General features: G+C 38.3%; 1 protein-coding gene across 1 annotated transcript in view; it reads right to left on the reverse strand.

Annotated features, from left to right (window-relative positions):
- Window positions 1-220: 220 nt before the first annotated feature.
- The window catches only part of LOC128999567 (uncharacterized), a 76,416-nt gene continuing 51,307 nt past the window's right edge, over window positions 221-25,329 (reverse strand). Inside the window, exons 5-6 of the mRNA XM_054426144.1 lie at window positions 559-722; window positions 221-400 (exon numbers count right to left, since the gene is read on the reverse strand). Coding sequence (XP_054282119.1) covers window positions 221-400; window positions 559-722 — 344 coding nt within the window. The remainder of the gene's footprint in view (window positions 401-558; window positions 723-25,329) is intronic.

Raw genomic sequence — 25,329 nt, forward strand, 5'->3', positions numbered from 1 at the left:
TTAAATTCCCCCATGTTAATCTTATGGGAGAAAATCCAACTTTGATGGCCTGTGGGGCAAAGCTCGAGGATTTTTATTACATGAATTGGTGAAAGGGGGCGTCTACACAAAAAATACTTTATTTTGACACGTCGTTTGTAAAAATCCGTCCATTATTAACGGAGGAGTAGTGTTTTCAAGAAATCGCCTTCACGTATTATATATAAGGATACTGTTATAATCAATCATCTGGTGTTAACATCTTCATTTCTGAGTCAATCCAATGTCTAAAATGTGAGATATTGATATAGACACCAGGGATATCTCCGCCACAACCAATGCCCCAGGAGACAATGCCTACTTGGACGTAAAAGGTAGACTCAACCATTGAGGAGCACATAAGAGGTCCTCCTCCATCGCCCTGCAAACATGTTTTATATTTAACTGTCAAAGGTCATACGAGAGCAACAAAGTAACAATGTAACTGAAGTACAGTGTAATAAAGGAGATACGTATGAAAATGGATTAAAATTGGTTTTCTTATTTCTCATCTAAATAAGTATTGATTTAAATACTTACTGTGCATGCATCTTGACCTTTTTTGCCCAAAGCACAGATGAAGCCTTCATGAAGGTGGAAATGCCTTCCCAACCTTGTTGTCTGTAGTTTTTCTTCACAAAACTTTCTTGGCACAATCAGCGACTCAATTTTCTTTAGAGTTGATTCATAGTTTTCACCCAGTCCTGTAATTGTGAGATAGAGTACTTTACTGAATAGTTCCATATACATACATTCAATTGAATTGGCAAATATTCAGCCACAAATAGATGATGGCAATAGTTATCCAACCAGATGAGAGCAGTGTTGTGTGCAAAGATAATTTGCTTATAAGGTCCATTTGTCAACAAGTAATTAAAGAACCTAACAAAATGTTAGTGGTTTACTTATAACCACAAAATAACCAAATACCCCCGCCGCAGAAAACCTGCAGACTAAGCGAATTTCAACCTGTCTGATTACATTATTACAAAAATTTTCCATGAATAAGACATATTTATTCCCATTTTAAATAACATTAGATTTAACGATGACTTAGGTTTGCTGCTACGGGGAAGGTAAAAAGTGTTTTTTGACCATACATCAATAGTATAGGATGAAATAAATAAATTTGTCAAATTTTATCAACATATATCCATAAACAAGTAAACTACAACAGTTTTCATTTTCTCCTTAAGAATAACATGGGAATTTTAAATTACACTATTTTTGAATTTTCTCTGTGACCGTTTGGCATACAACAGCGCTTCAATATACTAAATTATTTCTTTTTTTAAGCTCCACAAAACGGATTAAAAAGAAATTGCAAAATTTGTTGCTTTTAAGGTCAGAAATGGGAAAAACCCATTTTTACCCCAAAAAACCCCCCATAAACCCCCGTTCCCATGGTCCGATTATGCTGGTTCGCGAACTCGTTTGAATAAACGTAGGTTTACACGTTTGTACCAAATTTCATCAAAATCGGATCATTTTTGCTCGAGTTATCGTGCTACCGGACACACACACACACATATATATAAAGGGTGCGGCAGAAAGAACTCCCCTATTAGGAAAGCTCATAAAAACAAAACCAAGTAAGATATAACATTTTTATTGCTATTAACCAAAAACACACATTATGCCATTTAAAAAAATATAAAATTATAGTGCTTTAAATAAAATGTCGTTTTAATAATCGATAATTTAAAATTATCGTGTTTTAAATAAAATGTCATTTAAATGGAAAGTCTAAGGTATACGAACATCGCCCTCAAAGTTTGGAAGCCCTGAAGGAAAGAATAAGGCATGAAGTTGCAGCCAACTCACCCGACATGACCCGAAAGGTAATGGACAACTACCGGGAACGTTTGAACCAATGTGTTAACACTGGAGGCCGCCATTTAAATGACATTTTATTTAAAACACGATAATTTTAAATTATCGATCATTAAAACGACATTTTATTTAAAACACTATAATTTTATATTTTTTTAAATGGCATAATGTGTGTTTTTGGTTAATAGCAATAAAAATGTCATATCTTACTTGGTTTTGTTTTTATTAGCTTTCCTAATAGGGGAGTTCTTTCTGCCGCACCCTTTATATATATGTGTGTGTGTGTGTGTCCGGTTGTGATATATGAGTTAGTCTCAATATCTCACAAATTTATATATGAATTTAAACGGATGGTGTTTTTGGCCTCTAGGGACTTCAAAAAAAAAAAATATATCGGTCCCAGGTCCAGGTCTTACGATGAGTACTACGGTAATAGCTTATTCCCTATATGGGAAATTCGCTAAAACACATCGGATGGAAAATCTAAAGCCGGGTTTTCACGCTCCGATAAAACATAACGACTTGTCTGCAATGACTAATCGTTACGTTTTGTCGTAGGTTGAGCGGACCATTTACACGTTCCGTCTTTTTCTCTAACTTTGGCTCTCAAATCTCTACCAGATGTATCTTGTTGTGAAGTAGTTGATAGGCTCCCTGTATATTTGAAAATGGATGAGTTACTGTTATAGTCTGTTTACATTATTTGTGTTGCAACAAGTTTCAAGAGGATAAGAAAATCTAGAAGTAAGTGGTGTCGGCATTGGCTACTGAAAAAAACAGTTGTCTCATGTGGAGTTGCTAAAGGAGTTGAGGAACGAACCCTCTGACTGGACTATTATTAACTCAATGAACTCATTAAAAAGTCACGAGAGGCTTGACGTATGCTGACATAGTGACAAATGTGACACAAAACCGTAAAGATAAACTACACACTACACTACACAGTCAAAATATACCACAGAGTGGTAAACAACAGTACTACACAGTACAATTACACAACAGTTAACTGGATCAACGCGACATCGGAGGGTCTACAGGTTGCAACGATGAATGAGTCACCATTTACAGGCAACGACTTGTCGCTACGATCTACAGAAAATCGCTACGATCTCCAGAAATTGGTGGAAATTTCCACCAACCTTCCAACCTCACTCCAACTCAGACAATACGTAACGACTTCCAGTTTACACGTTCCGTCTTGAATGAACGTTTTGTCGTTGCAGACAAATCGTTACGTTTTATCGTAGCGTGTAAACCCGGCTTAAGGGACAAACAAGTTTTTTCGGGACAATCGCACTGTCCTGTCCTTGTTTAGGAAATAAATTGAATCTGGTTTGAACTATTTAAAAAAAATTGAAAACAAGGCAGAATGCCCTGTGCATTGTAACTGGGTATCTTATTTTGAGTAAAATAATTTTTGATATATGTATATAATAAATAACTTCCAAATTTGTAGCACCGGTCGCACGTCCCCAGTACAGTCTTGATTCACTCAAAAAGTTGTCTGTTTGTCCCAATTTAATGCAATAAACTTTAGTTGCCTACTATTTATCAAAATAACATATCCTAAAGTTTAAATGTGAGTATTACACCATAGTTAATATGTAAACTTATATATAATGCTTTAAAACTTGGTCTCCACAATATTAAGTAGCGCCGGTCGCAAGGTTTGTAATTTAAGTTTCTAGCCGTTATATGGCAGGCCGAGCTCCAGTTCCTTGTCAGTTGTGAGTGGGATGTCGGTGAGGTGCATGGTGCGTGTGCTCAAAGTTCAGCTATTTATTGGTAAGTAATCTATATATATATAAAAGAGGATTAGTGGCTTGAAGGTACATAAGTCCCTAAAAAGCTTAAATGTAACTATATAATTATTGTAATATTCAAACAAACTCGGTATAAAATTATCTAGCCTATGTGTGCCGTTATCCCCGGTTTTATATAATATACAGTATACATTGTAGAATTTACTGGCAAATAAGTAATCCAAAGTTAATATTGCGTACTGGCTTAGTGATAAATAACGACCAGCTGTATTGAAGTAAACAAAAATCAGCTGTATTTTGGCTTCCAATGCTATTCTTATGGAAATTTCTGTTAACATTTTGGGAATTCTACTATTTTTCCCGCCGTCACGGGATAGAGACCTTTAATTTCAGCCCTCTCCCGTCGGTCTACAACATCCCAGTCGCCTTCAATTTTGATGCAAAGAACCCCCTTACGTAATTAGTATATAGATGTTGGATTGTTTGTATGTTTGTATATTTGGCAGTGATTATCTTAGAAACCGCTGGACCGATGGCCACAAAACTTGGTACATACGTGTAGAATTTCATGGATTAGGTTTATACACCATCAATTTCGTGATCCGTCCAAAACGGCTCCGCCCCAGTGGCTCTGGAGTTTCCCCATGTTAATCTTATGTGTACTTATTGAGCGGAGCGAGCGAAGCGAGCGAAGCTCTTATACGTCGACTCTTATGCATTTCGTAATACGCAAACTCCTCCTAGACGGCTGAATCGATCGTTTTCAAATTTTGCTTGGTGATAAAGACCATATCGGTGAGTGCCAACATCTATATGGCGTTAAAAGATACTCTCAGGAATCCGCCCCACTGGGTCTCAAAGTTTCAATGTAATCCTTATGGAAGCAGTATTTGACACATAAACAAAGACATATGATCAGCTGTTGACTTTTGAATGCAGTAGATAAGGAAAAAGCTGATAGAATTATTACACAGATATTAGAACAGAAACGGTATGGATCATAAATATAACTAGGTGTACAATGCAGTTGTCTGCTTGCAATATTGAGCGGAGCCAGCATATTCAATATCAATGATTTTTTTGCATTTTAAATAGAATGCCTATTTGCAGAGGTATCCAAAGTCAATCATAAGTCAGGATTAAGTGAATGAATCGTCTACTTGCAGGAACCGTATTCTATGTTTCATCTGGTTCTCATAAATTAAATGTCTACTTGCAGTATCCAATGCCAATGATATATTTGGTTCGCATAAATGGAATGCCTATTTACAGATTCTAAAGTCAATAGTACGTATGGTTCACGTAGACGGATTGTTTACTTGTAGTATCCAAACCCAATGGTACATGTAAATGAATAGTCTACTTGCAGTATCCTCAATAAATCAATGGTCCATTTATTTTGTTCACATAAATAAAATGCCTAATTGCAGTATCCGAAGTCAATGGTAGGCTTAGGCCTACTTCTGCTTCACTTATATGGGATGTCTATGTGCAGTATTCAAAGTCAATGATACGTCGGGTTCAAGTCAACGAATTGTGTTATATTTGGTTCACATTAGTGGAATTCCTATTTGTAGACTGCAAATAGGAATTGAACATGTTCCAATCAGATAGATATTCAAAGTCTACATTAATTGCACGTCTTGCTCACATAAAATGCTGTAAGTTATTTACAGATTCCAAACGCAATATGGTGCATCAGCCTAATTCCGGCAACCCTTATTATTGGTTTAAGTCCTGTGGTCCGAATATTACCATTTCAGATTTATACCTTCCCATATGGTTGGTTACATGACTGTGCCAAATTTCCTGCAGATCGCTTAAGCCTGTCAGGTGGAGCCTGACCTGTATTTGTAAAACAAAGGCAGTGAGTGTAGTATAAGAGCTTCGCTTCACTCCGCTCAATAATTTCGATACTGCAAATGAATCATGGTAGGCCTAAGCAATACCTGTATTATTAAAAGGCAATAACGATTATTATTATATTATTATTACCCATTGTATGTAGAATTTGCTTTTCTTTATTTTTTTTTCAATGTCTTCTTTCTTCATTATTAAAAAAAGAATCATTTATTTGTACAGAAGACTTATTTGCATTGAACATTCATAAAACTCACCAATTCAATTACCTCAATAACTGTTTACCAGTATTATTGTTGTGAGGGATTGGGGTTAGCCTCACTTAGTATAGGCCTATAACTTAGGTCTAGTTTTATTTTAGCAGTTAAAAGTAAGAAATTGTCGTCAACCACTTTCAAAATTTCCCTATTGTGCAATAAAATTTATCAATACAACTATTTTATTGTCTAAGTTACACCATTTAGTCTTAAACCTTACCTGTAAACCACGTGGTTGTGATTTCATTTCGTAAAACGATTTTGTATTTTTAGCTACAAGAACATTTTTTACAAAGTTTCTTGCAAATCAAGGGCGGTGTGATTTTTGTTGGTATAATTATGTTGTAGTGTTTTTTTAATGACCTCGTTTTATCTTCTCCTTCTCCAAGCAACATAAACTTAGGCCTAATTAGTTAACTATTCATTGTTGTTAAAAAGAACAGAACCATTTTACAATTAAATATAAACGGCATGGAGTTTAATCACTCAATATAGAACTGATTGTTAATCATTTCGTATTACATACAATATACTATAATATGCTCTTTAGTATTATCCAATTTTTTCTTTTGTACTGTATTTATCATGTGGTAGATTTGTTGACTAATGTTGAGGCTCTTGTTTACTTTTTGGTGTTTACTCGCAAATAATGACATGGCGACCAATTAACCCATAAGGCCCATGTTAAATTTCCAAAAGTTTGCATTCATGTAGGGAAAAGTCCTATGGTCCGATTTGTACCGTTTCAGATTTATACCTTCCCATGGTTGGTTACTATGACTGTGTTAAATTTCATGCAGATCGCTTCAGCCGTTCAGGAGGAGTATTTGTAATAAAAAAGCAGGAGTGTAGTATAAGAGCTTCGCTCGCTTCGCTCGCTTCGCTCGCTCCGCTCAATCAAATGACGACACTAGCTTGAGGTCCGTGACGTAGGAAGTGGTGAAGGAAGTAGTAAAGGTGAGCAGTCTGGAGTGTGGAAACTGTTTATGACGATTAGATTAAGGTATCTGCATTCCTAAAATTCTATGGGAAGGGAGGAAAACAGGTCCGCGTCGTAGGAAGTGGTGAAGGAAGTAGTCAAGGCGAGCTCTCCGGAGTGTGGGAACTGCTTATGACGATTACTTTAAGGTACCTGCAATAATAAAATGCTATTGGAAGGGAAGGAACCAGGTCCACGACGTAAGAAGTGGTGAAGGAAGTAGTAAAGGCGAGCTGTTCGGGGTATAGGATCTGTTTATGACCATTAGATAAGGGTATTTGCAATACTATGATGCTATGGGAAGGGAGGGAAACTGGTCCGTGTCGTAGAAAGTGGTGAAGGAATTAGTAAAGGCAAGCAGTCCGGACTGTGGGAACTGTTTGTGACGATTAGATTAAGGTATCTGCAATCCTAAAATGCTATAAGAAGGGAGGAAAACAGGTCCGCGACGTAGGAAGTGGTGAAGGAAGTGGTCAAGGCGAGTTGTTCGGAGTGTGGGAACTGTTTATGACGATTAGATTAAGGTATCTACAATCCTAAAATGCTATGGGAAGGGAGGAAAACAGGTCCGCGATGTAGGAAGTGGTGAAGGAAGTAGTCAAGGCGAACTGACCGGAGTGTAGGAACTGTTTATGACGATTAGATTAAGGTATCTGCAATCCTAAAATGCTATAGAAAGGGAGGGAAACAGGTCCGTGACGTAGGAAGTGGTGAAGGAAGTAGTCAAGGCGAGCTGTCCGGAGTGTGGGATCTGTTCATGACGATTAGATTTAGATTTAGATTTATCTACAATCCTAAGATGCTATGGGAAGGGAGGAAAACAGGTCCGTGATGTAGGAAGTGGTGAAGGAAGTAGTCAAGGCGAGCTGTCCAGAGTGTGGGATCCGTTTATGGCCAATACATTAAGATATTTGCAATCCAATGATGCTAAGGGAAGGGAGGGAAACAGTTCCGTGACGTAGGAAGTGGTGAAGGAAGTAGTAAAGGCGAGCAGTCCGGAGTGTGTGAACTTTTTATAACGATTAGATTAAAGGATCTGCAATCCTAAAATGCTATGGGAAGGAAGAAAAATAGGTCCGAGACGTAGGAAGTGGTGAAGGAAGTAGTGAATGTGAGCATAGTGTGAGAACTGTCTGTGGCAGTTAGATTAATGTATCTTCAATCCTAAAATGCTATGAGAAGGGAAGGAAACAGGTCCCACGACGTAGGAAGAGGTGAAGGAAGTAGTAAAGGCTGGCCGATGCAGAGTGCGGGAACCGTTTTGGCAGTTAGATAAATGTATCTGTAATAACGGGTGACTGCCGGGAACCGGACGAATTTGCAACAGCTGTTACATTGTTGCTACACGTGCTAGGGAGATTGAGGTTATGTCATTGTTTTGAGTGAGCTTTACCATTTTAGTCACGATGGATTAGTGGTCAGTTCAGCATCGTGTGTTTGCATATGACTCATTTATTAAAAATGGCGAATCCGTTATCAAAACACAGTATATCTTCCGACGCCACTTTAATATTGCGCGAAATGACACGGTTCCAAGCCGGAATACATTGCTAAGATAGGTGCACAAGTTCAGAACAACAGGAACAGTATCAAAGAAAAAGCCACCTGGTCCAGCAAGAACAGTGAGAACACCATACAACATCGCCACAGTGAGAACTGCTTTGATGAGGAGCCCGGGTCGCTCTGCACGAAGACACGCACAAGAGCTACACATGAAGCGCGATTATGTCAGAATAATTTTAAAATCAGATTTGAAATTTCATCCCTACAAAATCAGGTGGTACAGCAACTGAAAGAGAGGGACTATGGACAAAGAGAAGATTTCGTAGTACGTATGCAAGTGTTGTTTACTGATAATCCTGATGTAATGATGTTAATGAGCGACGAAGCTCACTTCTACTTAAACGGTTCAGTGAACAAACAAAACTTACTATATTTGGCTCCTGAAAATCCATGTAACTTTCATGAAAAACCACTCCACTCTCCAAAAGTAACGGTTTGGTGTGCTGTAGGCCACTTTGGGATAATTGGTCCGTATTTTTTTTTTTTTTTTTAGGAAAATGGAGTCACAGTGACAGTGAATTCTGCACGCTATGTTCACATGTTGGAAACATATCTCAAGCCACAACTTCGGAGGCGAGGAATAAACGTGAAAAATGTTTACTTCCAACAAGATGGGGCCACAGCGCATACTGCCGCTGCATCGATGCGAGTTGTGAAGAAGATGTTCCCTGGCAAGTTGATTTCACGTTTTGGTGACGTGCCGTGGCCGCCGAGGTCACCAGATTTGTCGCCCTGTGACTATTTCTTATGGGGGTATTTGAAAGCTCGTGTCTATGTTCACAAACCACGAACATTATTGCAGCTGAATTTGATTGGACAAGACATGTTGATGAGAGTGCGTAATGATTTTCTCCAGAGGTTGGAAACCTGTATCCAGGTTAACGGCCATAACATGCATGATATTATCTTTAAGAAATAAACCCAAACTAGGATAAAAGGTTCCATAAAACATATGTTTATTTGAAATGGTATGTTTTCACCAATATATAATCAACAATTAAATAATTTGACTATATAAAATAAGGTTGTACTATTCATTTAAAAAACGTCCGGTTCCCGGCAGTCACCCTGTACTTACATGCTATTAGAAGGGAAGGAAACAGGTCTATGAAGTAGGAAATGGTGAAGGAAGTAGTAAGGCTAACAGTGCAGAGTGTGGAACTGTCTTTGGCAATTACATTAATATATTTGCAATCCTAAAATGCTATGGGAAGAGAGGAAAACAGGTCCACGACGTAGGGGGTGGTGAAAGAAGTAGTAAAGGTTAGCAGTGTTGAGTGTGGGAATGGATTAATGTATCTGCAATGCTAAAATGCTATGGGAAGAGACTGTAGACTGTAGGTTAAAATGATTACGAAGCACGAATCGATACATATTTTCGATACATGCAATCATTTGAAATCGAAATTTACAACAAGTTTACAACAGCTGATTTTTACTCCATAGAGGCTAAACACGATTTTAACTCCCAAAAGAGTAAAAATGCTACTTTAGACCCGCAACGCATGCATTAAAAACGACTGTTTTTACTGCAGTACGACAAAAACAATATAATATGAACCCTTGATGGCTCCGCTCAATTTTGTGGATGCCTCTGCGAACGCCACCTAGTATTTAAATGGAATTAAAGAATCTTAATATAGCCAAGTTAAATTAGACTAATCGGGTAAATAACTCCCGGAGAGTTGGACATTTGTTTAAACGTTCCTTTTGGTCATTAGATTGAAGAAAATAAAAAGTCCTGATGGGCGGGGGTCGAGCTTGATTAAAGGAAGGGCTGAATGTTACTTTTTTTAGTTTTTCGCTTATATATCGGAATCTGTAAGTAATATTGAAAAGTATAAAATACAAAAGTTAAAGCTGAAAAAATTCCCTAAAAAAAGACTGAATGCACTTTCCATAGGACTTAACCATTTTAAGCTTAAGGGGGAAAGAAATAACAGTATATTAAAATCCTTTTTTATTTGCATGGGAGATGAAACAAGCTCGTAAGACAAAGTCTTATCATTGGCCTCAATGAGCAGCACTATCAAAATTAATAACATATAGTGCGTGGTGGATCCACTTTACTCATATTTCAACGAGTTCTAATTTCAAAGAGAAACTACAAGGATCTAGAGGACATTCTGCACTACGAGCTGCGCCTTTCCCCATATAGCTTTGTTTGATGAAAGAGGGATGAGAAAGACAAATAAGTCTTCTTTATATGACTTTTTCTATGTTCACCAGTTAACTCCAGACCTTAAGTTCTAAATTAATGTTATTGATGGTGGCTTCTTGTTACATCACATTAAGTGAGGCGTAGACTCAACTTTCTCAGTTGTAATCAACCAATATGTGACGTACATTAGGGACATAAAAAAACATTATGGTTAATTCTGCACTGTTGCGTTTAATGGTTACTCAGATTCTGTCAACAGCACAAAACATGCCAAATAGCAACGACGAGCCACTATCGATCAGTCGACATTGATTTCACTGAAGAAATTACGGTGACAGTACAGCAAGAAAACTTTCTTTGTAATGACAAAAATAAGACCAGGTTCATCAATATGTTTTCTCAGAAAATAATCTCCGAGGGTATAGAAGTCGGACGTTATGAGTCTAATGCTGATACAACAATTGTGCGGTGTGCAGGGGAAAAAACAGCATTCACTGGTCATGTTGCTATCGTTGGAGAAGATGTAGATTTACTGGTCCTGCTGATTGCATTAGCGCCACTCAAACAAGAAACTATCTTCTTCAAACCAGTACAAAGGTAGCCTAAAGTAGAAAGTAGAAATTATTCCTCTGTTGAATTACAGAAATGTGACTTTTCCAGAAGCATATCGTTCATTTACAGGTTTAGTGGATGTGATACCACCTAGTCATTTTTCAGAAAAGGGAAGTCATTAGTTGTGAAATTGTTTGGAAGGGATAGCAGTCTCGATACCATCTCCAACGTATTTTGCGGCCCGACTTCGATGCAAAAGGAAGCCTCGATAGCTGGCGAGTGGATGATCCTAGTGATGTACAAATCCCGAGAAAAAGATCTGGACAAACACCGATACATCACGTTCATCAAATCCACCACTAGGCTGAAGGCAGACCTCCCGTCTCTGCCACCAACTAAAGGCTCTGCCCAGCAGCAATTGAACAGAGTATATTTGCAAGTGCAAGAATGGCTAGGAAATAAACAACCCCCAACTGATTGGGGTTAGACAACAGGCACCGAAGGACAACTACAACCCTTTACATCCCTAGATCCTGCTAATCCGGTCGCTATCCTCACAGCAATCTTTTGCAATTAATTGTACAAAAGGTTGTGGAACTTGTTGTGGGGGCCGTAAAGCGAGGATCCACTGCTCAGCAATGTGCGGAACTATGAGAGAGTGTGCACCAATGGCCCTCCGGTAGACGACGATTGTTAAGTTCTATCACTTAATAATTTTCTTTAGCCTTTACTTAGAACAGCTGATGATTTAAAAAATGATTTATACTGTACAAATAAACATTCCTTCCTTTCTGTTCTTCTTGAAAACATGACTTTTATTTTTTCTCTCTTAATTTTTCATTAATTTACTCAAACTCTCCACATTATTTAATGGTCCTTCGAGCCGGATATTACTTAAGCGATTTGGAATATTACACACATCCACTAAACTCTTCTTACATTAATATTTCCTCATTTTACCCATTGTTTTCTGTGCCTTTGAACTCTTATCTAACTGATCTCTTATTTCCATATTGAAACTGTTAACTCTCTCATTTATACTTTGTGAATGTTTACATTTAATCTCATCATCTTTGTACAATGGCATCTGCAAATAGTGATTTTAAAATTGAAACTTATACACGACTCACATCTTTTATTAAAACTCGTCTCAACGAAATAAGAAACATCGTAGATCAACATGTTGAACAAGAAGAAACATTAACAGTTGTGCAACACGAAGCCTTAAAGACTCTCGTGCAAGAAACCCAGAAGAAGAAAGAATACTTTGATTCTTATTTTTATCGAATTGTAAGTACATCAAGTGAAGATGATTTGAACATTGAAACTTTAGCTGAAGATGAAGACCAAAATCAGTGAACTATTCATCCACATCACCAGCTACATAAAAGTGCTGATTTCAAAAATTGGTTCTAACCCTTATTTGGCCAAGGTTAATTGCAGTTCAGCTCAACCTCATAAAACTACTGCAGTGCATGTAATCAACCCGAACTCATCAAGTCCAGCTCAACCTCAGAGAACAACTGCAATGAATGTAACCAACCCGAACTCATCAAGTCCAGCTCAACCTCCGAGAACCACCGCAATGAATGTAACCAAACCAAACCCATCAAGTGAGTTTCAAACCAAAGGCATCCAGCTTAAACAACCTGAAACAAAACTCATCACAATAGAGAGGTCGGTGGCAAACACTATGCCTAAGTTCGCAAAATCGAAAATTAGAAATACCACAGTGACACTAACAAAACCTCAACCGACAGATACAACAGTGAGCTCAACTACCTTGACAAGTGACAGTGCTACTGAGTGAAAATTTAAAAACGTACGTTTTCATGTCCCTGGCCTTTTACTTCGTAGATACTGGATTTTTAGTTTATTATTATGTGTTTTAATATTTTTTGGGACGGGGGCAACATGTTACATACATTTATTTGGGTTTTAATAGGTTCTAGGTATTTTTTTCGTATTTTTAAAGTCTCGAAATTCACGACCATGACGTGTCCCTAGGGTACATTTTCCAACTTTCACACTGTTTTTAGACTAATTATTCATGCCGAAATATATAAAGCCATATTTTTATGTCATCAAGGGTTATTAAACTTACAAAAAAGGAGCATATTATAATTTTATTGTCATTAAAAACTGACTACCATGACAAAATAAGTCTGTCCCTCGATTTGGCGTCACGACCATTTGGGAAAAATTTTCAACTTTGGAGCACGACAGTGGCAAGCCTGGCGTCGATGGAGTCAGTTGGTTTTAGAGACTAGTTCGGGGTGTACGTCAGGATTGTAGTGCCGGTCGTTTCGAGTTGAAAGGAGGAATTACAAGATTAATAAAGGAAAGATTGTGTTTTTTGTAATTTTGGTGTGTCCATGACCGTACGTAGTCATTCGATGAAGTAGACATGGTGTTAATTTTTGTTTATAAGATATTTCAATTGCTAGATTAACGTAGAAGTCCACTTTGTATCCTCGAACATGAGGTGCAGGGCTACCGCCAGAACAGAGCCAAATAACACGTAATTTCACGACCAAAGTTTCACGACCATCGCGGGTTTTTTCACGACCAATCCAGCATTATGGATTATAGTGTGTTTGGTCGTGACAATAACTTTAATATAATTGTAAATTGAACAGTTTAGTTCAATTGAAACACATATTTTTATTATAAATAACAGGATAATTGAAGGATTGTTTAGAAAGATTTAGATTATTTCAGACAATTCACGACCGTACCGCTTGTCCCTGACCATCACGTTTATGATTTCTATCATACAAATTTCAAAAATTAAAATATCGTCATATTTCAATGTTTTATACACAAAAGAAGCACACCTCTATACAAACATAACGATTTTTCGGGTCTCAGGTAAGTTTCTTCAGAGTTATACAAACTTAAAAAAAATGTAATGGCTTTTTTTTAAATTTTTTGAGTTTTTTTATTTTTTTCTAGAAAGACCAAATATACCAAAAGCTCAGTGACCTTTTTTATTGGATAATGGTCATAAAAGTAAATTAGTTTATAGCAAAACATAGTTATAAAAATAATATTAACTATTTTTAATATTCATTTAAACATCCGTTATGGTCGTGACAGGATTTTGTGTTTTTCAACTAAAGATGCTCTTTTAAAAAGAAACCACCAAAGATATTGCGTTACCATGGACTTTTTATGAAACTTCAAATGTTAATGAAATAAAAAAAATAATAAAAGTTTTGAAAAAAGGGGAAAAGAATTTGCAAAGTGCTTTTCCTGAAAACGTACGTTTTTAAATTTTCACTCTACTATTCATCCAACCAACACTGCTGTCATCCCAAGTGACCATGCTGTTATAAACCCTACTGATAATGCTGTCACCCATCCTACTGACCGGGTTGCTATCCAAAAGACAGACAGTGCTGCCGTTAACCCAACCCACAGTGCAACACTACAGTAAAGACAGTCCAGCAATCCAGTCAAGTGGTTATATCTTCCGATGGAGCTCTGACCAATAGCTACTCTTCATTACAAACTACAGAAAAAGTACTCACCTTACAATCACAACTCATTGAATTATTAAAACAAGTATTTTTTGAATTGAAGAAATGTGTTATGAACTCTAAAGACTTGTTGTTAACTTATATTCTTCAGTCTCATAATGAAACTCCAAAGGGTCTTCAAAACTCTGATGATCATAATTTCAATGTATTAGGACTTCAGTGGTCTCCAGCAAACGTATTTAAATTGTATCCCCAGCAAAGATGGCTTAGGTTGAAAAGCAGAAGTAGAAAAAAGCAACCAACTGCTATAGCCAGCCTACGACAAACTGTGTTAATGTGTTTTATTCTTAACTAACTGTTGAAGTGAGGACACTTCAAGGCCGGGAGTATGTTAAGTTCTATCACTTAATAATTTTCTTTAGCCTTTACTTCGAACAGCTGATGATTTAAAAAATTATTCATACTGTACAAATAAACATTCCTTCCTTTCTGTTCTTCTTGAAAACATGACTTTTATTTTTTCTCTCTTAATTTTTCATTAATTTACTCAAACACTCCACAGACGATTCCAATAAATGAGGATGATACTGAAGAAACCCTGTATCCCCTAGTTTAAACTATATGACCAATGTTTGTAATCATTAATTTTTTTTGAGTAATATTAGCTTTAAAAACTAAAAAGCAAATAAAACAGGATTTTAATATTCCGTTATTTTCTTCACCCTTTAGCTTAAAAAGTCAGCTTTAACTTTTGTATTTAACACTTTTCAATATGACTTAGTCCAAGGCCCCACTAGAAAAAACAGGCCATGCTGCAGCACGGGCAGCGCAACACTACGTCACAGTGGTGGATAGTTGTACTAAACTCTTACCATTAAAATCTTACAAACAGCCAGGTTGTTTATTTACCTAAAACATATGGAAATGAATTTATCAATGAAATCCATCCACTAGTGTGACGTCATGGATCCTGCAGCATGGCCTGTTTTTCTAGTGGGGCCTTGCTTAGTCCTACAGATTCCGATATATAAGCGAAAAACTATAAAAGGTCACATTAAAATCCCTTCCCTTAGTCAAGCTTGACCCCACCCATCAGGACCTTTTATTTTCTTCAATCTAATGAACAAAAGGAACGTTTAAAGAAATTTCCAACTCTCCGGAAATTTTTCACTCTAATGGCAATTTTTGTTTTATTTGACTGGGCTAACAGCTGTTTCAACTATAAACAATTTGATTCGATCTGTGATGTTCAATATAAGTTAATAGGTTTACCAACAGGGTGCAGCACTATTAATTGTTTAAATTTATGACAACAGCTAATTTGTACAAAGTAGAAGCAAATACCCCTGCCGCAGCAAACCTGCAGACGAAGCGAATTTCCATTTCCCTGATTAGATTTTCAATTAAATCTATTCAAATAACATTCAGGTCAGGGCCGTATTTCTAAATAGGCTAAGTAGGCTGCAGCCTAGAGCGGCAAAATTTAGGGCGGCAGATTCAAAAAATTAAAATAATTTTTTTTTACATGCAATATTATTTTCCTTACAAATTCAAGTATACATATCATTTAAATAAAGCTTTTAGAACATTCTTATTTTCTATTTCGACATACGTATTATTACACAATCTAATAAGTACAATCGCATTGCGCCAACACGCAGCAAGCTGCGATCTGGTGTTGGCAACACTGGAAGCTGGCGACTCTCAGGCGGGCTGCAGCTGGTGGATGTACGACCAGGAGCGGCAGCCACGACGCCGACGTGACAGCCGACAGCCCCCTCCCCACCGCTGACACTTACACTACCATACAGTCAGTCGGTCGTACAGGGTAGCGTAGTGCACAAAGCGGCACGGTGTTTATCAGTTGTTTTAGCAATTTCACCTTGCAGAACTATCTAAATTTAATTTAACAATTTTCCAGTATTAAAAGATATTCAATAGCACAGAAATGTATACATTTCTTATATATAAGAATGATCTCAAATGTATTTTATTTGACGTAACATTAACATTATAAATCCAAAAATTTATGATACATGTTATTTTGTATAGTATACAGGTGGAGTTGATTGGTATGATTGAGTGGAATGATTATATAGTAATAGTATTCGTAGGTTATATTTTATGTTTGCACGTGTATTTTCGATCGCCGACTACCGAGCGGTACTGTGCAGATCGGCAAAAATTAGTCTGTGCGCATGAATAACCAAATATTACCACGAGGTAGAGCGGGGGTAGTTTTCCTATAAATATGTTTTCAGCAGTAAATATATACATATATAAGGGGCGGCATGAGGACTTGTAGCCTACAGGCGGCATAAAGGTAAATCCGGCCCTGATTCAGGTTCAACGTGTAACTAGGTTTGCTGCCTACAGGGAGGGTAATAAAGTGTGATTTTTAGTAAAATATTAATAGCTTAGTATAAAATAAATAGATTTGCCAAGTTTGATCCAAATATATCTATATATTAATTTGAAACTGTTTTTCTTTGTCACAGCTATTTTGAGAGAACTGCTGGGCGTAGAAACTCGGTCGAGGTGTCTAAAGAAAGGTCTTGGTCTGTAGATGATCCGTCAAAAGAGAAACATGGTGAATTCCCTTGGGGCTCTGCCCCAGTGGCCTTTGAATTCCCATCCCATGTTATTCTTATGGAGGAAAACGGGGTTTTTGAGAGAACGGCTGGGCGTAAAAACTTGGTATGGGTCTCTAAAGAAAGGTCTTGGTCTGTAGATGATCCATCAAAAGAGGAACGAGGTAAATTCCCTTGGGGCTCTGCCCCAGAAGCCTTTAAAGTTGCCTCTTCAGATTATTTGTTTACATCACGACCATATGCATAATTCTACACTACTTTTAATGAAACAGCTGTTAATATTTAAAATGTGATTTATTGAATTTGTCAAAATGAAGTACAGTATTTGCAATGGGTTTTTCTGATTTTTAAAATGGATTTTCTTCTGCATCGTGTCATGTTTTGCAATATAATGTTCTATTACCAAATCAGTGGAAAATCCTGATATCACAGAAACTCTTAAAATTATTTCTTATGGAGTTAACTTATATCTATTGTATGGATTGGTTACTGCCTTTTTTACCACTTCTTGGAAATTTTACGTAGGCGTGTTGCACGTAGACAGTATTCTTCGGCGTATTGCAGACGATATTTGGGTTGGTGTAATTGAAAAAAGCGAGAAATCCTGGACAATTTGATATACTAAAAATAAAACTGAATTAACACTGTGCTACATTTCTTGAGCAATCATTGAAATAATCGATTTGCAAACAATGGAAACATAGAAAAAGTCATAGAACACAACCAAGTAGAAGAAATAGAAATAATTTTTTTTTTCATTTATAATCATTGTCATAGACAACCTAATGCGACTATGAGAGGGAAACATTTGTAGAAAACTAAAAAAACCAGATAAGCTTTTTGAAAAAAGATAAGATATTTACAAAAGATTTTGATTATATCTAACTGTTGTGTAGATCGTGAGTATTTCCATAATCTTTGAGTCGCCTGTAATGCTTCGCAATTGCTCGAATTCGAGCAACAGGTACATTAGTCTATAATTAATTGGGTTATAGGCAAACGATCACAAACTGAAACTGGTCAGCACTAGTCGGGTTAAAAATTGAGCAGCTTTGATAGCTGCACGTAGCGTTGAGCTGGCTCAGCTAAAGCTGAACCGAGTTACGCGTACCATAAACGCGTGGATGACAGACCACGGTCTCTCGCTTGCTTTGAGCAAAACTGATAACTGTTAACGTGATATTAACAAAAAAACGGATTGACACCATAGTGCCGTAGAGGGTGGGGGCTGTCGAAGTCCAGACCGTTCGTACTGCCAAGTACCTTGGGGTTATGGTGGACAGCAAGCTTAGCTGGCGGGATCAGATTTTCCGTAAGGCGGACAAGGCCGCTAGGGTAGTTTCCTCTCTTAGTCGGTTGATGGCCAATGTCGGAAGGCCTCGGTCCAGTCGTAGAAGGCTGTTAATGTCATCTGTCCAGTCCGTACTCTTGTATGGTGCGGAGGTGTGGGCAGACGCTCTCAATAAGGAGGTGTATAGGATGCGGCTCGCCCGAGTGCAGCGTCAGGCAGCACTAAGAGTAGCATCCGCCTACCGAACAGTGTCCGAACCCGCCGTCCTGGTGGTTGCTGGAGTCATCCCCGTCAAACTTTTGGCGGCGGAGAGAAAAGCAATTTATCAGCGCCGTGGGGAGGACCAGGCACGAACAGAGGAACGCACCAAATTTTTATATCGCATGGTAAGTCTATTCTGTGTATAGTCAATGGTAGTACTCACCAAACACCTGGGTTCCCCATCCACTGACAACACAGTCAATGAGGTTGACTGCATCTCCTGGGTCAGACAGACCCCACCCCATCATCAGATCCAGGTTCTAGGGTCTGGCTCAGATACATCAGCACAATCATACTAATATTATAAATGTGAAAGTTTGTGTGTTTGTTTGTTTGAAGTTCAATCACACATTAACTACTGGTCGGATTGAGTTGAAATTTGGTATGATGATAGCTCACATTCCCGATTAACTTATAGGTATATTCTTATCTCAAAAATCCTTTAGGGCTCCGCCCCAGTGGCTCTAGAATTTCCCATGTTAACCTTATGAGTATTCATATTTAAAAGAATTAAAGAATGTTTCCAGCTGTTTCAACTACACAAGTTGGTTCTATGAATTAAGTTGCATTAAAAGGTTATAAGGTTTACCAATAGGGTGCAGCACTATTAATTTCTTTTTGCATTTATAACAATTGTTCGGTACTTATTTAAAGTCCCTAGATTGGTGCTACCCTAACCTTGCCCAACGTTATCTACGGCGAATCGTCCCCACTCCGACTACTGGAAACGCTCCTCACTAGCATTGCCGACGGCGTCATGGGCAGACGTCCGCTACATTTTCCTACATAACTTTACATAGACTCTCATTTTCATTTATTTATCAATTAACTTCATTTCTGTCAATTTTAAGTTTTGTTCATTATACCAGTCATTTTTTAACTTCACCAGTGCTAGTCATTTCCCTTGTTGTTGCCCCCGCACCCTTGGTCTACACCGCTGCTGTCTACACCGCTTCCATCCCCTGGACTATCCACTACCTTGGACGAGACGGACATCATCCACCTTCAAGACATCCAACAAGGTAACGGTAGCACCAGAATTAATTTTGTTGTTCAAACCGCCGTACGGCTTTCCGTTAAAGACCGTACACAATTTGGCCCTTCTTCCCACGGATATGATTTCGTACTATGCACCTTAATTTAATAACCGCAAATACAGTCCACGTAAACATCTCAACTTATTCTCAGATAATTTCTCTCCTCATGAAACAAACCTTGCAATAATTTTATATGTAGTTATAAATTGTTGTTTAGTTTGAGTTCAATAACCTTGTACAGTGAACAGACAGACAGGAATAGTTTTGTAAAGTTTTGGCTTGTAGCTATGCGCTGATAAATTGACCGTTATCCTAGTTTCTATGTCTCAAGGTCAACTAACGCACCACAATATTTTGCTTTGTATTGGTATCCATTCCAAAAATAGCTCTGACGTAACCGCACCGAATATTCGCTTTATCAATCAGCTGATCTAACTGGAAATATTCTACCTCTATATTTTATTTTACTGAATTTATTTCCTTGTACTCACTTTCACAATGATATGATTGATATGTCCACTACTTGTCTAGATTAATACTGCATTTATAATAGTTGTAATTTTTATTTTATTTTATTTTTGTTAAAGAGATATTAATAGTATACATTTCACAATGGCTGCTAAGAGTCTTGAAAAGTGTGTTAAGAAAAGAGAAAGGTATTTTTATAAGTTACAATTATGTTACGATCTTGTAAAAGAATTGCCACAACAAAAAGATAGTTTTATTGCTAGGTATTCTAATTTGTCTAATGTGTACTCATCATTTGAATCTCTTTCCGAAGAAATGGATAACCTCAATCTTGAAATAACTGATGTTAGCGTTAGGTTAGGGTAGATACTAGCGCGCCTTTTAAACAGTTTGATGACATGTACTATAAATGTATGGCTGCCTACAACAAGATTGTTGCCTCTGATCCACCTTCAAATGTCAATGTTGAACCATCACCCGCAGTTCAGCCTAAACCTAAACTACCCCAGATAGATATAAGTAAGTTTGGTGGACAGTTGGAACAATTTAACTCGTTTAAAGCTTTGTACGATTACTTGATTCACAATACTTCTTTGGCCCCAATGGAGAAGTTTAGTTATTTAAAGAGCTTACTGGAAGGCCCCGCTTTGTCAATTGTTGAAGGCATACTATTCGATCCAGACAACTATAAGTTAGCTTATGACTCTTTGGTTGAACGCTACACCAATCCCCGTATCTTGGCTTGTTTTTATCTCAATAAAATACTAGATCAGCAACCTGTAAAGACCCCTAGTCTAAGTAGTTTAAGACAAGTTCTTGATGTGTTTCATATTAATGTCCAAGCGTTGAAAAGCCTAAAAGTAGATGATTTGTCAGATTTCATGTTGCTACAGTTAGCGCTACGTAATTTAGACAATAGTACAAGGAAAGCATTTGAGTTAGAATTTAAATCTAAGCAATTTCCTACCTTAGAAGACCTTATGGAATTTCTTCGTGCTCAGTGCTGTGTCTATGAACTCACTAAAGAATCTCACAAATCTACTTTAGTTTTGCCCAAGTCACAAATCCCTCATACTCGCAAAACATTGTTCTCATCTCACTCATCTCAACGCAGTACAACTCAGTCTGATCACACAGCAACCCAGTCATCTTATCGCCCCGCTATCAGTGGTCCTATGTGTAAAGGTGAACACCAACTGTACCGATGTGATCAATTCCTCGCTTTGGCCCCGCACAAACGTTATTCTACAGTACGTTCATTCAATCGTTGTTTCGCATGTCTCGGTTCCCACCTCATTTCCATGTGCACTTCTAAGTCGAGCTGTCGGGTTTGCAGAAGTAACAGACATCACTCTCTACTCCATGAACCAAGCCGAGTCACCGCACCGCTGCCTAAGCCAAATGTGAATCCTGACCTACCTCAAACCTCCGATGCGCATTCACCGCCCTCAACCACCGTCAACCCCGCGTCTACTACTTCTGTTAACACTACACCTGCTCAAACTTTATCCTGTCAGTTTCAGCACAATTCAATGAGTAATTCTACCCTGCTAGGTACCGCTCAAGTGTTGGTTCAAGATGTTCTAGGCTACTGGCAAGTTTGCCGTGCTGTTATTGACGGAGGTAGTCAGATTAATTTTGTTACTCAATCACTAGCCCAGACATTACGTTTACCAATCAGAAAATGTAATGTTAACATTTCTGAAATTGGCCAACAATCTGATTTAACCGCAAAAGGACTTGTCACTTGTAAACCCGCTTCCCGCGTTGTTGCTTCCCGCTATAACAGAGACGATGGTATTCAAATGGACGCAGTAATAATTCCTCAAATCTCTTCTGTACTTCCGGCTGCACCTATTCCCGAATCATTGATAAATCGTTTCAATTCTATACAACTGGCTGACCCTGATTTTCACCGCCCTGCCAAGGTTGATATTTTGTTCGGAGCACAGGCTTTCACTGAGATTCTTTCGGATGGTTTTGCGCTTATTAAAGGCAAACCAAGCGCCCTCAGTACAATATTTGGATGGATCCTTATGGGTGATGTTCCCACACAGCCAATGCAACAACACGAACTAAATTCTTTGTTTGTTTCATCTCAAAGCACTGATAGGCTCTTAGAAAAGTTCTGGGAAATGGAAGAAATAAATTTACCAAAACCCTTAAGTCCCTCTGATCAGGCATGTGAAGACCACTATCAGTCCACTATCCAGAGAGATAATACCGGACGTTACGTGGCCTCCTTACCCTTTAAAGACGTTAAACCTGACTTAGGCTCCACTAGAAAAATAGCTCTTCGCAAGTATCTCCAACAAGAGACAAGATTTCACAAGAATCCAGATATTCGTTTTCAATACATGACTCACATGCAGAACTATGTTGACCTAGGTCATATGTGTTTGGCCCCTGCGCCCTCTCCATACATTCTTACTCATCACGGTGTCGTTAAAGAATCTTCTACATCCTCCCCGCTTCGTATTGTGTTCAACGCTTCTGAATTAAGTGACACAAATCAGTCTCTTAATAAATCACTCTTAACTGGACCTAAGCTTCAAGCTGATATTGGAACTATTATCACAAACTTCAGATTGCACCAGATTGCTATGACTTGTGACTTCAAACAAATGTATCGAGCTATTCGTATAACACCGGCTGATTGTAAATATCAACATTTGTTTTGGCGCTCTGACCTCACGGGCCCTGTACAGGAATGGGAATTACAAAGACTAACCTTTGGTCTCTCGTGCAGTCCTTATATTGCACAACGAACTTTAAAGCAACTAGTGCTTGATGACGGCGCTAAGTACCCAAATGCGGCTGATATTCTAAGCTCCTCTTGTTATATTGATGATATTGTTTTTGGCGCTCCAACCGAGACTTTGGCTCTTAAGCTTTACGATGAAATCACGCAACTTTGCTCATCAGGTGGTTTCGAACTTCATAAATGGTCAAGTTCAAGTAGCTCCGTCCTCGCCACATTCCCGCCGACCGTCGAGAAACACCCCATCCGTTAGGATCTACACACTCGATTAAAGTACTAGGACTTGAATGGGACCCGACTACTGACTGTTTCCGCTACTCTATTTCACCTGTCAATAGTACGCCAACCAAACGCAATGTATTGTCTCAAGTTGCTCGAGTTTACGATGTAAACGGCTTTATTAGTCCAATTATTTTCACCTTAAAACATCTACTTCAACAGATTTGGATTGAAAAACTCAACTGGGACGACCCTCTCCCTCAATCTTTTCAAAATGTTTGGGATAAATTCATCAAAGAACTACCCTTTATGACACAGTTCAAAATACCTCGCTACATTCTCAGTAACTACTTAACCGCTCAGCTGATTGGTTTCTCTGATGCTTCCAAAATAGGCATGTGCGCCTCCTTGTATCTGCGTATTGAATGTGAAGATAAGAGTGTAGAATGCAACCTCCTGCAATCCAAAACTAAAGTCGCTCCTCTGAAAACACTTACGATCCCTCGTTTAGAATTGTGTGCCGCTCTTCTCCTCTCTGAGTTAGTAAAAGCGAACCAACCACTTATTAACAAACTTCAAATATCAAACATCTTTCTATTCACAGACTCCATGAATGTTCTTGGTTGGTTAAATACACCACCACACCTCCTAGAAACCTTTGTCTCAAACCGTGTCTGTAAAATAACAGAAATCACCCCTGTTGATGTTTGGCGTCATATATCAGGAGATGAAAACCCTTCTGACTGTGGCACTAGAGGTTTAATGCCGAATAGTCTGTTGAGTCATCCTCTTTGGTGGCATGGACCCTCTTTTATCCACAATGATATCTCATCTTGGACTCTACCGCCTTCAAACTTTCCTTTGGATGTTATTGAGCCTCAACAAACTCCCACGAAGAACACCTTAACAACTAACACTGTTCCGCAAAATGATCTTTATCAATGGATGAATAGGTTTTCATCACTCATTAAACTTCAAAACACCATGGGCTATGTACTGAGATTTATCCATAACTCATGATCTAATCAATGTGATAAACGCTATGGCTCGTTATCAGTTTCGGAACGAGATGCCGCTCTGGAATGTTGTATAAAATTAGTACAAACCCAGCACTATTCTGAAGAAATAAAAGCTCTAAAACTATCCAAGCCTTGTTCTTCATCACTAAGAAAACTTTCTCCATTTCTATCCTCGGACACCCTCATGGTGGGGGGTAGATTGAAATTAGCTCCTTTGCCTGAATCATCAAAACACCCTGTATTGATACCCTCTCAGTGTCATTTGGCAAACCTTTTATGTGATTACTATCACTTGTATTCTCTACATGGTGGTCCAAAACTAGTACAAGCATTAATTCAAAGACGCTTCTGGATTATTGGTGCAAGAAATCTGATAAGAAAACGATTATTTCGATGTATCACTTGCTACAAAATGAAAGCTAAACCCACGCAACCTCTTATGGCGGATCTTCCACCCTCACGATTTCAACAGACCCGATGCTTTATTAATGTCGGGTTAGATTTTGCTGGCCCTTTTCTCGTTAAAGAAAGCACGAGACGAAATGCAAAACTATCAAAGTGCTACATTGCCGTATTTGTGTGTATGGCAGTCAAAGCTGTCCATCTTGAGTTAGTGCATTCACTCTCTACTGAATCTTGTTTAGCCGCTATAGACAGATTTATCGCTCGGAGAGGAATCTGCCGAAACATTTACTCTGATCAAGGTCGCAACTTCGTCGGTGCTGCACGCCAACTACAAGAAATCTACTCTCTCCTGAAGAACTCAACCTCACAGATCTCAGAACATTTGGCTCAACGAGAAATAACTTGGAACTTTAACCCGCCATATGCCCCAAACTTCGGAGGCCTCTGGGAGGCTGCAGTGAAGTCGACCAAACACCATCTTAAAAGGCAAAACCATAATTTCACGGCTGAAGAATTCACCACATTCCTGTGCCGTGTTGAAGCTGTACTGAACTCCAGGCCGCTTTGCGCACTCTCATCGTCACCTGATGACGACTTTAACTACTTGTCTCCTGGCCACTTCCTCACAGGAGACCTCCTGCTAGCACGACCGGAAGAAGACATCTCGGGAGAACCCTTAAACCTACTCTCACGCTGGCAGCTAGTTTCTCGTGCCTCTCAACACTTCTGGAAGAGCTGGAGAAGAGATTATCTCCATACTCTTATCCAACGCCCCAAATGGACTGAGAAAACCATCAACCTTAAGGAAG

This window comes from Macrosteles quadrilineatus, unplaced genomic scaffold, assembly GCF_028750875.1.
Source record: "Macrosteles quadrilineatus isolate MER2022 unplaced genomic scaffold, UCM_ALF_1.0 Scaffold_1__1_contigs__length_201487025, whole genome shotgun sequence".
Classification (NCBI taxonomy): Eukaryota; Metazoa; Arthropoda; class Insecta; order Hemiptera; family Cicadellidae; genus Macrosteles; species Macrosteles quadrilineatus.